The sequence below is a fragment of the Trachemys scripta genome, chromosome 1 (assembly GCF_013100865.1).
Source record: "Trachemys scripta elegans isolate TJP31775 chromosome 1, CAS_Tse_1.0, whole genome shotgun sequence".
Lineage (NCBI taxonomy): Eukaryota > Metazoa > Chordata > Testudines > Emydidae > Trachemys > Trachemys scripta.
In genome coordinates this window covers 59134325-59150887 of record NC_048298.1, presented here as the reverse complement: position 1 = coordinate 59150887, position 16563 = coordinate 59134325, and the positions used below count along the sequence as shown (strand labels likewise).

The window sequence follows — 16563 nt, the reverse complement described above, 5'->3', positions numbered from 1 at the left end:
TCTGAAAGAGAAACTAGTTGAGGACCTGGAGGTTAGTGGCAATTGCGATAAATTACAACATGGTTTTACGAAGGGCAGATCGTGCCAAACGAATCTGATCTCCTTCTTTGAGAAAGTAACGGATTTATTAGATAAGGGAAATGCGGTGGACCTAATATACCTGGATTTCAGTAAAGCGTTTGATACTGTACCCCATGAGGAATTATTGGTTAAACTGAAAAACATGAGGATCGATATGAAAATCCAGAGGTGGATAAGGAATTGGTTAATGGGGAGAATGCAGTGGGTCGTATTAAAGGGTGAACTGTCGGGTTGGAGGGAGGTTACTAGTGGAGTGCCTCAAGGTTCGGTTTTGGGACCCATTTTATTTAATTTATTTATAACTGACCTCGGGACCGATTGCAGGAGTGGGCTGATAAAGTTTGCGGATGATACGAAGGTGGGAGGCGTTGTAAATTCGGAGGAGGATAGGGATATCCTGCAGGGAGACTTGAATGAGCTTGTGAATTGGAGTATCAGGAATAGGATGAAATTTAATAGTAAAAAGTGTAAGATAATGCATTTGGGGATGACTAATAAAAATTTTAGTTACAAGATGGGGACGCATTGGTTAGAAGTAACGGAAGAGGAGAAGGACCTAGGGGTCCTGGTAGACCGCAGGATGACTATGAGTCGACAATGCGACGTGGCGGTGAAAAAAGCCAATGCTGTCTTGGGATGCATTAGGCGAGGTATATCTAGTAGGGATAAGGAGGTCCTGCTTCCGTTGTATAAGGCGCTGGTGAGACCTCATTTGGAGTACTGTGTGCAGTTCTGGTCTCCCATGTTTAAAAAAGATGAACTTAAACTGGAACGGGTGCAGAGAAGGGCCACTAGGATGATCAGAGGAATGGAAAACCTGTCGTATGAAAAGAGACTAGAGGAGCTTGGGTTGTTTAGTCTGACAAAGCGAAGGCTGAGGGGGGATATGATTGCTATCTTTAACTATATTAGAGGGATTAATACGAGGGAGGGAGAAGAATTATTCCAGCTTAGTACTAATGTGGATACGAGAACGAATGGATATAAACTGGCCGTGGGGAGGTTCAGGCTTGAAATTAGACGAAGGTTTCTGACCGTCAGAGGGGTGAAATATTGGAACGGCCTTCCGAGGGAAACGGTGGGGGCGACGGACCTGTCTGGTTTTAAGATTAAGTTAGATAAATTTATGGAGGGAATGGTTTAATGGTAAAACATAGTAGTCAAGGAAAACCAAGAAATGGTAGGTAAATTGTATAATGGCTGACAGGGGTCAGGCTGGTGACTCTTGCCTATATGCTCGGGGTCTTACTGATCGCCATATTTGGGGTCGGGAAGGAATTTTCCTCCAGGGCAGATTGGCTGAGCCTCTGGAGGTTTTTCGCCTTCCTCCGCAGCATGGGGCAGGGATCTCTAGCAGGAGGGTTTCTGCCAATTGAAGTCACCTAAAACAGGATTGGGGACTTCAGCAGCAGAGTCCAGGGAAGGGGTAGGGACGGTTTTATGGCCTGCAGCATGCAGGGGGTCAGACCAGATGATCATAATGGTCCCTTCTGACCTTAAAGTCTATGAGTCTATGAGTTATCACGTTTCAAAGCATACTATAGAATACATAGCTATAAGATTAAATACTTTGCCAGTGATCTAATTGAAAAAAAAAAAAACCTTATCACAAAACAAATTAAAAGTTACATTACAACATCTGGCAATAATATTAAATATCTGAATTGCTAAATTTGACAGAACTGGGATCTAGTGAGCCAATTGCCAGCACTGAAATTGTCCGAGCAAGTTTTATTAGTTTAAAAAAAACAAAAAAACCCCACTTCTCAAACATTAAGAGAGCCTACCTAAAGGTTGTAGTAAGTATCTCCTAGTGTTGAATATTCTCGCTACTCCGGCCAATGTTAATACCCATGTCTCAGCCCATTGTTTCTCTGCTGTATCCCTTGAATGATGAATGAGAATATTGCCTCCTCCTGACTCAATCTTCTCTTTGTCAGCTGTCGTGGAAGACTCTCTAACCCTATCCAACAGGTGAAACAGAACCTACGATATTCAGAAAAAGGATGCATTGATTATTTCAGTCACATATTTTAACTCATGTAAATGTAACAAGGAAATAATAAAATCGCGCACATTTTCTCCCTTTCCCTGTTAAGTCCCAGAAGGCACCCGAAGGATTCCTCTATTTCACACAACCTTCCCAGCACCTGTGGAGGTGAGGGTACCTGAATCAGCCAGCTGATCGGATAGGCTGACACATGGATCTTGAGATGAAGGGCCACTATCACCATGATCAGAAACTTTGAGAATATCCTTAATGCTAATAAAAGACCAACACACTGACAATGCTCCATTCCCAGAGAAAATCTGAGAAACCTATGAAGTGCCTCTGTAGTAGGTATGTGCATTTGTCTCTCTTTTAGATTGGCTGATGTCAAGAGATCAATAGGTCTGAAGTGCCAAGCAGATGGCATGTGTGACAGCAGAATCAAGCTAGGTATGATCATAGTGGAACATGAGTCCCACAAGGAACAAGGAGTCTGCCCAGGTTCTAGGCAAAGGGATTTTTACACATAGGCTTGATTGGCTGGAGAGGGTCAGAAACAGAAGTGGCAGAAAAGCTAAGCCTCCTATTAGATCATCCCAGTCACATGGGTAAGGAATTACTTTTTTCCATGTGCTCTTCCCCGGGAAAAGGAAGTTGCTTTAATTTTTTCAAGTAGAAACAAGATCCATGTCTTCCCTTTCTAGCTGAGGTAGAAGGAAGACTGGGTCTTTGTTGGCCATGCTGCTCTCACAAAGGGCACTAAAATTTTATGCAAAGGAATCATGCATCTATCTGTGTGGACAGTGTAAGAATGACCAATACAACAGTCCAAGACCAGAGAATACAAACTGAAATACTGGTGTCAATTTCATGAGAACTTTTGTGTAGGGTGGGGAAATCAAGATGATGTAAAAATGGTGATAAGTTGGCTTAAGGGCAGCACAGAAGGGAAAAGAAACCATCTGGAAGCTTTAAGAAAGTTTAAGATAAAATAGTTCCTAGCTACTTTGTGTGTGTAAATTATATATTATCTTTAAAAATCCTATACAAATTAAAACTGGTATTACAATAAACATGTGTAAGAGACGGAGGCTACCAAAATGTGGATGCTGTATTCTACAGCAGCTTTTTACTTAGTACCTTCCATATAACTGTGTGCCATGTTGAATGTTGAAGTAAAGTTCCATGGGCACCAATTGTAGAAAACAATGTCTGTCCAGCACTCTTTCTAACTGCAGGTCGTGGATCTACACAGAGTTCCCCCAGCTTGGCATAGAGACAGAGCCAAAGGCAGTCAAATGGCGGTGCTGGGTGGAAAGGACGGTTTAACAACACTCCCTTCTCTTCTGCCTGCTTCTGCAATACTGCTTCCTCTTTGTTCAGCTCTTTTTCAATGGTTTCACCTCTTTGGAAGAAATAATCTGAAATATTCCACTACAAACAAAAAAAATGTAGGAACACATTTTATGTATGGAAAAATAAATATTTAAATACATATTGATAATTGCTCTGATTGTGAAGGAGCAGTTTTTCTAATTTGCCCATTTTAAGGTGTACTGCAAAATAGGTCCTAAGCAACTCTTAGTTCTACTGATTAGAGAAGGATTACATTTAATTATTCTTACAAACAGAATATCAAGAACTGTATTTATTTCCAGGCTTCAGTTTTTAGGCTCTCAAGACACAGATATATACAAACTGAAGCATCAGAAAAGGATTATTAAAATCTATAATGTTTCTACTAAAAATGTTGATAATCGTCATATCTCTGCAACTCCAGTCATTTTACATAATCATGTTTGTTTCAATAATAATTTACTTAAAGACAAATTCTTATCACTACATTTACATTGACTTCAGTGGGAGTTTTATGAGAGAATGACATGCAGTTTCCGGCCTTTATCGGGATAACAGTCGAGACATTAACTAGCATTAACAAAATTAATTAAATAAAAGCCACACTAATCCTCATTTTGAATGCAAATTAAACTCACCAGCAAACCAATTGATGTTAGGCTAATGTTTAGTTCTTGATTGTGAAGTCCAAAGCTTCCTGCAACTTCAACAACTATTTGTAGGCAAGTGCATGGCATTGTTGGTAGGAAGTCTGTCACAACCAACTGAAGACACTGGAATGCAGTCCGTATTAAGGACTCTCTTGAGGAAATTGAAATAAGGTACATGTTATTTTTTTTAAGAGGGTACAAATCATTCTATTATTATGCACCAGGATGCAACATTACTACAGAAGGATAATCGGATTTACACACTTGCTCTAGAGTCAAGCAAAATTTGAAATACATTTAGGATTTGTCCCAACTGGGGAAAAAAGATGTTTGTGGATTTTGTGTTTGGTGTGGACTTTTTTTGTTTTGTTATTCTTAAGAATGAGTTAGCTAGCACATTCTAAATTCTAAGGCAGAGAAGGCAAGTTATACTTTAGCACGTTGGCTAGACAGCTGAAGCACAGGCTCCCCCAACGCTGCCAGCTTTCATATGCTGAGATACAATTTGCTTGTCTAACTGGAGTTTTAGAACTTGTTAGCTAACATTCTATAATAAATCTTTATCCTTGGCAATATAAACCCTAAATTAGGTGGCAAGACCGAACTGGCCTGCAGAAAGTGGCAGGAAAGGAAGAAACCAAGGAGGAATGACAGGATGCAGCTAAGCAACTGGATGTAGCAGGAGAGAGTGTCTAACATGTAACCCCCTTTCTTCTCTTTTCTTTTCATTTTACGGGGTTACACCAAAAACATTATTGCTATAATTAAAGCTGCTGTTTCTACTTGCTCTGAGTCGTCATGGAAACAGTCAAAGACGAAGTGGTCGTACAGAAACTTGAGTGGCTTCAAACAAGTAGATGCTATTTCAGCACACTAGAAAGTGTACAGAAGTTATCCATGCACAGTAGCTGTTTTGAAGCTGATGTGGAAGTCTTTGTTAAGGGCAGACATTCCTGCACATACACACATATGCCCTTAGTTAGAAGCTGGAAGATCCAGTCCAGTCAGATCCAGCTCAGCCTTGCAGGGAGAAAATGGAGCTGGCAGGGGTAACCCAGACAATCTATGGATTGGCTCTAAATAAAGGTTCCTGTAATTTTACAGAAATCAGTGGGATTAAGATTAGAAAACCCCATAAAAGAGGAATCGCAGACTGGAGTCAACTCCTTTATGAGCTGTACTACATCACTGAATCAAAGACACCATTTGAGCCTAACAGCTACAGAAATTGTCAGTTTTTTTCCTTATTTCAAGTTGTGTGCACGCTCTGTATTGTGGATGCTGAAACAATTGATTATGTGGTACAACTGTTTTATCTAATTGTCAATATAATACCTACGGTGAGACTATAAGAAAGAAGATTACCTCTGATTGTCAGAAGTGCCGATGACTATTTTCTGTGAGGTTTAAATATAAATATATTTTAGGGTTTAGGCCAGGGTTATATGCTTCATTTTAAAGGAAAATAACTCTCTAATTAGTGATGTTAGTCTAGCAAGGGTGCGCTGTAACTGCTGTGCTGTAATAGTTTATCTTTGGAGTGTTATTCAGTAAAGAGACATTTGAAATAGCTAATTGTGTGTGTGTATAACTGTATTATGGTAGAGACGGGTACAGAATTCCTAAGAAAAGGAAAGTGAATCATATTATAATTTCCACTTTTAATATTCAGAGGGTTCCTTTGGAAATTCATCCATTCATCTGTGCAAATACTGTAAATCAACATAGGCTATGTGTAGGTTATATACAGTTGTATTCAAGCTTCACTCTGGAGCTTCCCTAGTATTTGATCTAGAGTTCACCATGCTTGGATTACAGAAGCATGGCTCAATCCAGAACATAAATACAGAAAAGGTCCAGAGTGTAGTCTGAACAGAGGTGCATCAGTTCTATACTGGCTGAGCCCTGTGAATAAATGTTTGTTTTCAGTTACCAAGCTCTACAAGTAAGAGAAAAAACAGTTACCTGTCTTTTGTAACTGTTGCTTTTTGAGATGTGTTGCTCATGTCCACTCCATTCTAGGTATGTGTGTGCCCACATGCACAGCCATCGGAGATTTTTGCCTTATCGGTATCTGTAGGGTCGTCTGTACCATTCCCTTGAGTGCTGCATTCATGCGTTGGTATATTAGGTGCTGACAACCCTATGTCCTCTCAGTTCCTTCTTGCCGGCAACTCCAACAGAGGGGTAGGAGGGCGGGTAATGGAACAGTCATGAGCAATACGTCCCAAAGAACAAGTTACAAAAGGTAGGTAACTGTTTTTTCTTCTTCGAGTGCTTGCTCATGTCAATTCCATTCTAGGTGACTCACAAGCAGTATCCTCGGAGATGGATTCAGAGTTCAGGGTCTTGTGGCTTGTAACACTGCTCTACAGAAGCCAGCATCGTCCCGGGCCTGCTGGGTAAGTGCATAACGGGACGAGAATGTGTGGACGAACGACCAGGTGGCCGCTATACAGATGTCCTGGACAGGCTGAGGAGGCTTATGCCCTGGTTGAATGGGTGGTTACAATTGCTGGAGGTGGCACCTTTGCCTGATCATAGCAGCAGTGAATGCAGGCAGTGATCTAAGAAGAAATTCTTTAAATGGACACTGAACGATCTTTCATCCTGTCGGTCACAGCGACTTGCGAATTGACTTGGTCCTTTCAATGTAGAAGGCTAGCGCTCTCCTGATGTCTAGGGAATGCAACCTACACTCCTCGTCCGTCTTTGGAAAAAAGAGAGGTAAGTAAATGTCGTGGCCCGTATGAAACTGCAAGACCACCTTGGACAGAAAAGCCAGGTGCAGCTGCAGCTGGATCTTGTCCTTGTAGAAGACTATGTAGGGTGGTTCTGAGGTAAGCACCCTAATCTCAGAGACCCAGTGGGCGGATGTTATCGCAACTAGGAACATGACTTTCCGGGACAGGAGGAGAGAGTAGGAAGCCAGAGGCTCGAAGGGAGGGTCCCGTGAGCCATGACAGCACAAGATTCAGATCCCATTGTGGAACAGGGTCCCTGATGTGCGGGTAGAGGCGCTCGAGGCCCTTGAGGAACCTGGCAGTTATGTCCTGGGCAAAAACTGACCAATCCTCGAGCAGTGGATGGAAAGCCGAAATAGCGGCCACGTGGACTTTGATAGTTGAAAGGGAGAGGCCTTGGAGCTTCAGATGCAGGAGGTAGTCCAGGATCAACTGCAGCAAGGCCCACTCATGCCGAATACCTTTATCGGAGGTCCAACAAGCAAACCACTTCCATTAGGCCAAGTAGGTCATTCCGGTGGAGGGCTTTCTGCTTCCCAACAGGACCTACTGGACAGTGGCTGAGCATTCCTGCTCCTCTGCATTTAACCATGCAGCAGCCAAGCAGTCAGGTGCAGCGCTGCCAGGTTCAGATGCAAAAGACTGCTGCGGTTCTGAGACAGCAGGTCGGGCCTGAGTAGCAGCTGTAATGGAGCAGCCACCAATAGGTCCAGAAGCGTGCTGAACCAGTGCTGGCATGGCCAAGCGGCACTATGATGATCACTTTTGCTCTGCTTGATTTTCATGAGGACTATGTGAATCAGCAGCAGTGAAGGGAAGGCGTACAACAGAGCCCCCAACCACTGGAGCAGAAAAACGTCCAACACGGAGCCTCTGTTGATTCCCCGAATTGAGCCGAAAACGTGTCATTTCCTGTTCTGCGTGGATGTGAACAGGTCCACCTGGGGAATCCCCCAACCTCTGGAAGATGGAGCTGAATACTTCTGGGTGGAGGGACCACTCGTAGCGAGACAAGAAGGTCCTACTGAGGTGATCTGCCAAAGCATTCCTGGCCCCAGGGAGGTGAGCGGCTATGACGCCATGTTGTACACAGTAGTTCCAGAGCTTGAAGGCTTCATCATAAAGGGCAGATGGTGTGGCTCCACCCTGCTTGATATAGAACATAGCCGCTGTATTGTCCATCAGGACCTGGACCTGGACCTGTTTTTAAGTGAGGTAAGAAGGCTTGGCAGGCCAGGCGAACTGCTCTGAGCTCCTTGATGTTGATGTTAGGGAGCAATCGTGACTCGACCAACGATACTGCGTGCTGACATTGGCCAGGTGGGCTCCCCAGCCCAGATCTGAAGCATCAGAGATGAGGGTCACCGATGGGGATAGAGCCGCAAAGGGAACTCTCTCCAACACCAATACAGGACTCTGCCACCAGGTGAGTGACGACAGTACGTGGTCTAGGACCCTGACCACATGGTCCATGCTGTGTCTGTTGGGGATGTAGACCAACGCCAGCCACGTCTGCAGGGGTCTGAGGCGGAGCCTCATATGGCAAACCACTTAAGTGCAGGCCACCATGTGGCTCAACAAGTGCAGGCAGATGTGAGCGGTAGTAAGAGGATGTGCTTGCTTGCATGCATGAGATGAGGTCCACCATGTCTTGGAAATGCGCCTCGGAGAGGAAGGCTCTGGCCTGAGTAGAGTTGATGACTGCTCCAATGAACTCTATGTTTTGTACTAGAATTAAGGTTGACCTTTTCTCATTTAACAATCACTCCAGGTCATGACAGGTGGAACAAACAAGATCGAGATACTGTCGCACTGGAACCCGAGACCAACCCTTTATTAGCCAATCATCAAGATATGGGTAAATTTGAACACCCCAGCGCCTCAGGTAAGCAGCCACTAGTCCTATGCACTTCTTGAACACTCTTGGGGCTGATGGGAGACCGAATGGCAATGCTGTGAATTGGAAATGGCACTGGCCCAGAGTAAAACGAAGGAAGCACCTGTGCCCTGGGAAAATGGAAATATGCATCCTTCAGATCGAGGATGGATGGAAGCGTACCAGTCTTCCGGATCCAGGTAGGGGATGATAGAGGCCAGGGAGACCATGCGAAACTTCAACTTTTTGAGAGACTTGTTGAGACGACGCAAGTCCAAAATGGGTCTGAGGCCCCCTATTGCTTTTGGGATTAGGAAGTAGCGGGAATAGAACCTCTTTTCCTTTCATGTCTTGAGGGACCTCCTCCACCTCCCCCAAGCGCAGGAGGTTCTCAACTTCTTGGACTAGGAGTTGTTCGTGAGAAGGGTCCATGAAGAGGGATGGGGAAGGGGGGTGGAAGGGAAGGTCGGCCATAATCTGCAAGGTGTAACCCAGGGGTCTCAAACATGCGGAGCTCTTCCCTGCGGCCCGCCAAGCTCCCTGCATGCCCTCCCCCCCCAGTTATTGCCTGTCTCCCCTCAACTCCCCTAACCCCACTCCCAAGTTATTTTATATGGCAGCTAAGCTCCCCACGCGCTGCTCCCCAATGTTTGGGGCCAGGTCTCTCCTCCAGCCCTGCCCGCTGCCCCCACGCACCTCCCCCGAGTATCCCCTGGCCTCACTTGCTGCCCCCTCACCGACCCGGAGCCTGCAACTCATGCTGACTCCACCGGCTCTGCCGGCTTCCAGCATCACCTGCTGCCGCGGGGTCCTAGTGCCCCCCTCCACTAGGGCCAGGGCAGGCTGCCCTAGTCAAGCCTCTCCAATGCCCCGAGCCTCTCTAATTCCCCAAATCCCTCATCCCCAGCCCCACAGCCCTCACCCCTGCACCCCCTCCTACCCCCAAACTCCATCCCAGAGCCTGCCCCCCCACCCCCTGCCCCAGCCTGGAGCCAGCACCCAAACTCCATCCCAGAGTCTGCACACCAAACCCCCTCCCCCACGCAAACTCCCTCCCAGAGCCTTAGGCAGGTGGGGGCGGAGTTTGGGGGAGGGCAGGTTCTGGGCACCACCAAAATTTCTACAAACCTGCCACCCCTGGAAGAGGCAGAGCAGGAGTGGAGTGGTGGTGCACCCAGTCCAGTGGGGAGGCTTTACTGTGTGTATATATTTTATTAAAACCGCTTGCAAATGACTTTGTCAAAAAAAAAAAAAAACACTCATGAAAGGAAAGGGTTTTTCAAGACAAATGGGAGAATTTTTATTTTTTCACAGAGGTAAAAGATAAAATTCAATGGCTTATTTGTCAGCAAGTGATTGCTGTTCCCAAGGAGTATAACGTGCGTCGGCACTATGGCACGAAGCATCGTGAAAAATATGATGCGTTCACTGGAAAAATCCGAGAGGAAAAACTTCAGCAACTTAAAGCAGCATTTGCCAAGCAAAGAAATTTCTTTTTGGGGATTAACAAGTCTAGCAAAAAGCAACAGAGGGTCCTGTGGCACCTTTGAGACGAACAGAAGTATTTCTGTTAGTCTTAAAGGTGCCACAGGACCCTCTGTTGCTTTTTACAGATTCAGACTAACACGGCTACCCCTCTGATATCTAAGTCTAGCAAAAATTCAGTAAGAGCAAATTTTGTGATAAGCGAAATGATAGCTAAATCATCGCAACCTTTTACAGAAAGCTAATTTGTAAAAGAATGTCTTATGAAGGACAGCAAAATTTTATGTCCTGATAGGAAGAAAGTTTTTGAAGGCATAAGCTTGTCTGCCAGGACAGTTGCCTGCAGGATAACGGATTTAGCTGATAATGTGCAAAAACAATTGATTCAAATGGCAAAAGACATCGAAGCATTTTCAATTGCTCGATGAGAGTACAGATGTATCAGATACCGCACAATGTGCAGTGTTCATTAGAGGTGTGGATTGCAATTTGAATATAACTGAAGAACTGCTAGACTTAACAACACTGAAGGGTGCCACAACGGGACCTGACATATTTCAAGGACTGGAAGAGTGCATTGAAAAAGCTGTGCTGCCATGGAACAAACTCGTATCTTTGGCTATGGACGGCGCGCCATCAATGTGCTCTGAAAATGTTGGTGTGGTTGGATTATTGAAGACCAAACTGAACAGCCTCAATATATCATTAGCTTCACCCGTATACATTGTATTTTGCACCAAGAAGCCCTGTGTAGTAAAAGTCTACAAATGAAGGCAGTTATGGATGTAGTTGTTAAAACTGTTAATTTTATACGTGCACGAGAGCTGAACAACAGACAGTTCACTTCTTTTCTAGCAAGTATGGACAGCGAATATGGGGTACTTCTGTATCACACTCAAGTTAAATGGCTGAGTCGTGGAAATGTTCTGAAGCTTTTTTTTTTTTTGCACATAGAGAGGAGATTGATTCCTTCATGAAAATGAAAAACAAGGAGGTTCCACAGCTTGCTGATTTCACTTTTATCTGCAACCTTGCTTTTTTAACAGATGTAACTGATCACCTGAATGCACTGAACTTGAAACTTCAAGATAGAAAACAGGTGATAACACAGATGTATGATAGTGTTAAGTCATTCAAAGTCAAACTTACTTTGTGGGGGAAACAGCTGACTGCTGGCAATTTGGTTCATTTCTCGACTCTGAATTCCTTAGGAAAAAAGTTGAACCCAAATTCTTGAAAGAATATGCAGAGATCATTTCTAACTGACACAAACAGTGCGGTTTAAAGATTTCAAGGCACTTGAACCACATTTTCAACTTTTTTCCACACCATTTGCTGTTGAAATTGACTATGTTGCAGAGAAAATGCAGACCAAGTTAGTGGAGCTTCAGTGTGACACCATTTTGAAGCAGAAGTATACTGATGCTGGAATTCCAGAATTCTACAGGTTTCTTTCACAAGAAAGATTTCCCATGTTATTCTCTGCTTCCGCAAGGATAATGGTAATGTTTGGAAGTACATATATATGTGAATAGTTTTTCTCTTCCATGAAGATTAACAAATCTGTGTTAAGGTCAAGGCTCACTGATGAACATTTGAAAGCAACATTGAGATTGGTTTCGTCTCAGGATATCAAACCTAATATTGATGCTTTGGTTGATGCCAAACACTGCCAGCTAAGTGGCCAAAAATGAAATGATTGTCAAAATTTGCATTGACTTTTCACATTACAGTTAAAGAAGTTAATAAAAAAGTTAATAAATTGACTTTTAATAGCATACTATATTTTAATACTATACTACTCTTTTTTTTTTCCTGCCTACCTCCAGGCGCTTCCCACCGCCAAGCCGCCAAACAGCTGTTGCAGGCGCTTAGCACTTTACAGGAGGGAGGGGGGAGGAGCGGGGAGCCACGCGCTCAGGGGAGGAGGTGGAGAAAAGACAGGGCAGGGACGGGGCCTTATGGAAGGGGTGGAGTGGAGGCAGGGCCAGGGACAGCGAGGGGGAATGTCAGTGATGCGGCCCTCGGGCCAATGCACTAGTCCTCATGTGGCCCTCGTGGTCATTTGAGTTTGAGACCCCTGGTGTAACCTGAGGATATTACTTTGAGCACTCAACAGTCCAAGGTCAGCTGAGACCAGGCCGACCAGAAGGGGCAGAGGCAGTAGAGGAAAGCGTGGGAGTGTGGATCCTGGGAGGTGACTGGGGTGTCGTCCTCGAGTGCAACCTCAACATGACTGCTTCTGGCCTCCTTGGTTCCTGGAAGGGCCAGGCTCAGAAGACAAATGGAAAGACCATGCAGGTCCTCAGCTGGGGAGTACCCGAGGACCTAGACTGTGGAGGCGGAGGGCAGAACGACTTCCTGGCCTGCTAAGGAGTATGAAGGCCCAACGAGTGGAGGGTGCATGGGAGTCTTTACGGCCATGGAGTCTCAAGTCCATGAGCTTGGAGAAGAGCCCATCCCCCTCAAACAGGAGGTCCTGTATAGTGGCCTGCATCTCATGGGATAACCCAGAGGACTGCCACCAGGAGCTGTACCTTATGACCAACACAGAGGTGACCACACTGGCCGCTGAGTCAGCAGTGTCCCCGGCCATTTGAAGGACTCCCCTTGCCACCACTGTGCCTTCATCCACTCAAGTGGTGAACTCCTGAGCTCGGTCCTGTGGGAGGGCCTCCTTGAATTTGTTAAGGGAGTCCCACAGGTTAAAACTGTACCTGCCTAACAGGGCCTAGTGGTTAGATATCCAAAATTGCAGGCTTGCCATCAAATAAATCTTTCTGTCAAGTAAGTCCATAGAATCATAGAATACCAGGGTTGGAAGAGACCTCAGGAGGTCACCTGGCCCTGCTTTGAGCAGGGGGCTGGACTAACACCAACTAAATCATCCCAGACAGGGCTTTGTCTAGTCTCTTGGTGTCTTTGTTTTTTGGCATGCCACTGACTTTGCCCTGCCTGTCCGTTTCATTAATGGCAGATAGACCAGTGACGCCACTGGAGGGTGCATATACAGATATTTAAACCCTTTCACAGGAAGGTAACACTTCTTTTCCACCTTCTTAGAAGCAGACAGAATCGAAGAGGAGGTCTGCCACAGTAATTTGGCAATCTTAAGGACCCCTGAGTGGACAGGCAGCATGACCCAGGCCATGGTGGGTGGGAGGGGCTGTCCGTTTGAGAGGGACCCGCCACCGCTTTGTCCGGAGAGGATGACGACAAGTGCACTGCTGGGGGAGGGGCAGGTTCCCCTTCCCCTTCTCTGGGGATGGCTCCTTAGGTGCTGGAGTTTGATGCGCTGCCTCCGCGTCCGATTCGGTACCGTACTCCAACTCTGGTGCCAGCTGTGCTGGGGGTGATTTGTCCGAGTCCGCCAGGGAGGACTGGTGGGAATATGGGACCAGCATCACAGACATGCCCCACGGGTTCCAGTATGGCCATTGAGCGGGCCACTTTCCCTGCTGCCATGCCATCTCTGCAGATGCCACGCCGGCTTAGCGGTAAATCACCCCTCCTTGGAGAGAGGCTGAACTCCTGGTCCAAGTCCGACCATTACCCTTCTGGCGACCAGAGCAGAGCCATCAAGGCCTGAGTCTGCCGACTGACACTGGTCAGCGACCGGTGAGGTGAGGATCAGTGACTGCCCAACAAGCGGTACTTGGGGGGCGGGATGGAGACTGGTGCCATGACAGGGAGTGATCCCACCCTGGTGGGGACTGACACCTGAGAGACCATCTGAGCGAGGGTGACCTGCACTATAGTGATCTTTCATGGGAAGCTTGCTGGTATCGGTGGTAGGAGGACCGGTGCCTAGACTCTGGCGTCCCATGTCTTGTAGTGGGAGAGTGTGGTGTCGGGGACTGGAGATGCGGTGCCAGGATCCTAGACCACGGAGATGGTGATCTACATCTGCGGTCTGGGGTCCAAGGATGCTCCACTGCCCTATGGGGTGGTCCCAAGATTGGCTTGCTCTTAGGTGCTGGGGCCTTATCAAGTCCGGCGCCTGGCGCAGTGTCTGCAGTACCGGTCAGCCCTACTTGCCCTTTAGCCGCTGGAGCCGCTTCGGGCAACGAGGACCTGAGGAGAAGCTGGGGTCCCCTGCCACTCCCGGGAGTCAGATCCCTGGCTAGGCTCCCGGGGGTCTGACCTCAGTGGCACCCCCGTGACGGGCACATGGCCTGACATGGGTCCTTTGCCTGAGGTCCCTTTCCTCTCCAGTGCCAGGGGGCTCTTCTTTTGCCTCTTCTTCGGTACCGGCGAGAGGGAACGGTGCCAACGGTGCGCTCCACACCAATGCTGAGGTGTGCGGTGTGGGATCCGAATGGGATGGCTCCAACACAGGACAAAGTGCAGCTTCCATGAGGAAGGCCCTCTAGTGGATATCCTGCTCCTTCTGGATTCTGGGGCAAAAGCTCTTACAGATTCTGCACTTGTCCTTTCTATGGGACTTCCCGAAGCACTTCAAACAGCTGGCATGGGGGTCACTAATAAGCATCAACCTGTTGCATGATGAGTATGGTTTGAAGCCAGGAGAAAGGGGCATGTCCCGCTCAAGGGCAAAGTCCCAGCCGGTTCTAACTACAAACTAACCTAACACTTAACTTAATGGCTAACTAATGTGACAGATTCAGACCAGAAGAACATAAGTGGTTGAAGGCAGGGATATCAGCCTTCAGAATGAGCAGGTCCCTGTTCTCTGGATAGGGAAACAAAGACTATTCCAGACCGATTAAGACACCTGACGCCAATTAACCAGTTAAGGCCGGTAGGCTAATGGAGACAGCTAGAACCAATCAAGGTCCCACTTCTACTGTTTAAAAGCTCTCCTTCCAGTAGCCTCCGGGGAGCCAAGGTGAAAGGAGCTGGAGGAGAGGAAGCATTGCTGAATCCTGAGGTAAGGGTGAAGCTAGGGAAAGGGGATCACGGGGGAAGTGGCCCAGGGAATCAAAGCAGCATCAGTGATGAAAGGAAAGTCGCCAACAGCTGCTACCATTAGGGTCCCTGGGCTGGAGCCTGGAGTAGAGGGCGGGCCTTGGTTCTCTCCCCCACCATACTCTAGAGAGATCCCCTGGAAAAGGGAAGCAGGACTCGGTCCAGGCAGGGGACTGAACTGCGCCTACTGAGCTCTACGGAGCAACAGAGACAGTGGGGTATTCCCCCTTCCCATCTCCCATACTGGCCGGTGATGAAAGTAACTCAATAGGCTGTGACTCTTGCCACTACACTGAGAAAGGGAGGTCACACTGGGGCCTTATCGAGTTTCTGAGGCCACTGAATCCGCCCAGAAGCGCAGGACCCACCAATACAGGCTCGGAACTTTGTCACACTAAGTACCTACAAACTAAAAACAAAGAAGACAGACAATGGGCTATGAAGAACCGCTAATGCTCTTGTGATGCAAGACAAGGAGCTCTGACCAACTGTCCCAGGTGGTAAGGAGGAACTGAGAGGGCATAGGGTCGGCAGCGCCTAATATAACAACGCATAAGCACGGCACGACCATCTGGATACCGCTAAGGCAAAAATCTCTAATGACTGTGCACATGGGCATGCACACACCTAGAATGGAATGGACAAGAGTAAGCACTTGAAGAACTAATTTTCTTTTGTAATTTCAATATTGGATCAAATTACCGAACCATATTTTCGTGTCTCCCGCAACGGCAATGCTCCCGTACCAAATGCTTCAAAAGAATGCACAAGAAACCCCATCATGGACAATTATGGGATAACTTGTCTATAAAGGAAGGTTTTCCCCCTAAACCCTGTCAGTCAGCGGTTGGTTTATGCCTTATGTAAGCGGGGGAATGGTCCCGCTATTGTGGGGAACTTTCCTGGCTTCTGCACTACCCCGGTGAAGAGGGCTAGCGAAAGGATCCGAGTCCTCGCTCCCACTTCCTTTACCCAGAGGCCTCCCTGCTCTTGAGGACTTCCCTTCCACTCTCCTGTCTGGCAGAGTCCTCATAAACCCCGACAAGGCTGGGCCCAGGATTCCTGGGGGGCTCGACCCCCAACCCTGCGGTGGTCACCCAGGACAGGGGCTAGGGTGTCCCCACTCCGGGGTACTCTCTCTGCACTGGGCACCTCCCTGACCCACTGATCATTTCATACAATTTAAAGCAAATACAAGTTGTTTAATTAACAATTAATTTTAAAAAAAGAATAAGGAAAAATGGGAAAGGTTAGAGGAAAACACATCATCCTGCTCTGTGGCAGGGAACATTACAACCAGTGTCTCTGGAACGTCAGGGCAGTTCAATCTGTTCCTTGTAGGTCCCAGGCCTGCTTCTCAGGCCCTGTCTGTGCTGCAGAGACGCTGTGGATTGGACACTTGCTCTGGCGGTGGCCACACGCTCTCAGGCTCTAGGTGGCAGGACCCTTTTT

At 46.9% G+C, this 16563-nt stretch overlaps 1 protein-coding gene across 5 annotated transcripts in view; it reads right to left on the bottom strand.

The window, feature by feature from the left end:
* MON2 (MON2 homolog, regulator of endosome-to-Golgi trafficking) overlaps positions 1-16563 on the bottom strand; it is a 190954-nt gene that overhangs the window by 61809 nt on the left and 112582 nt on the right. For all 5 annotated transcript variants that reach the window (XM_034770422.1, XM_034770386.1, XM_034770405.1 and 2 more), the window contains 3 exons: positions 4066-4228; positions 3212-3505; positions 1869-2067 (listed from right to left, as the gene is read on the bottom strand). In XM_034770422.1, coding sequence (XP_034626313.1) covers positions 1869-2067; positions 3212-3505; positions 4066-4228 — 656 coding nt within the window. The remainder of the gene's footprint in view (positions 1-1868; positions 2068-3211; positions 3506-4065; positions 4229-16563) is intronic.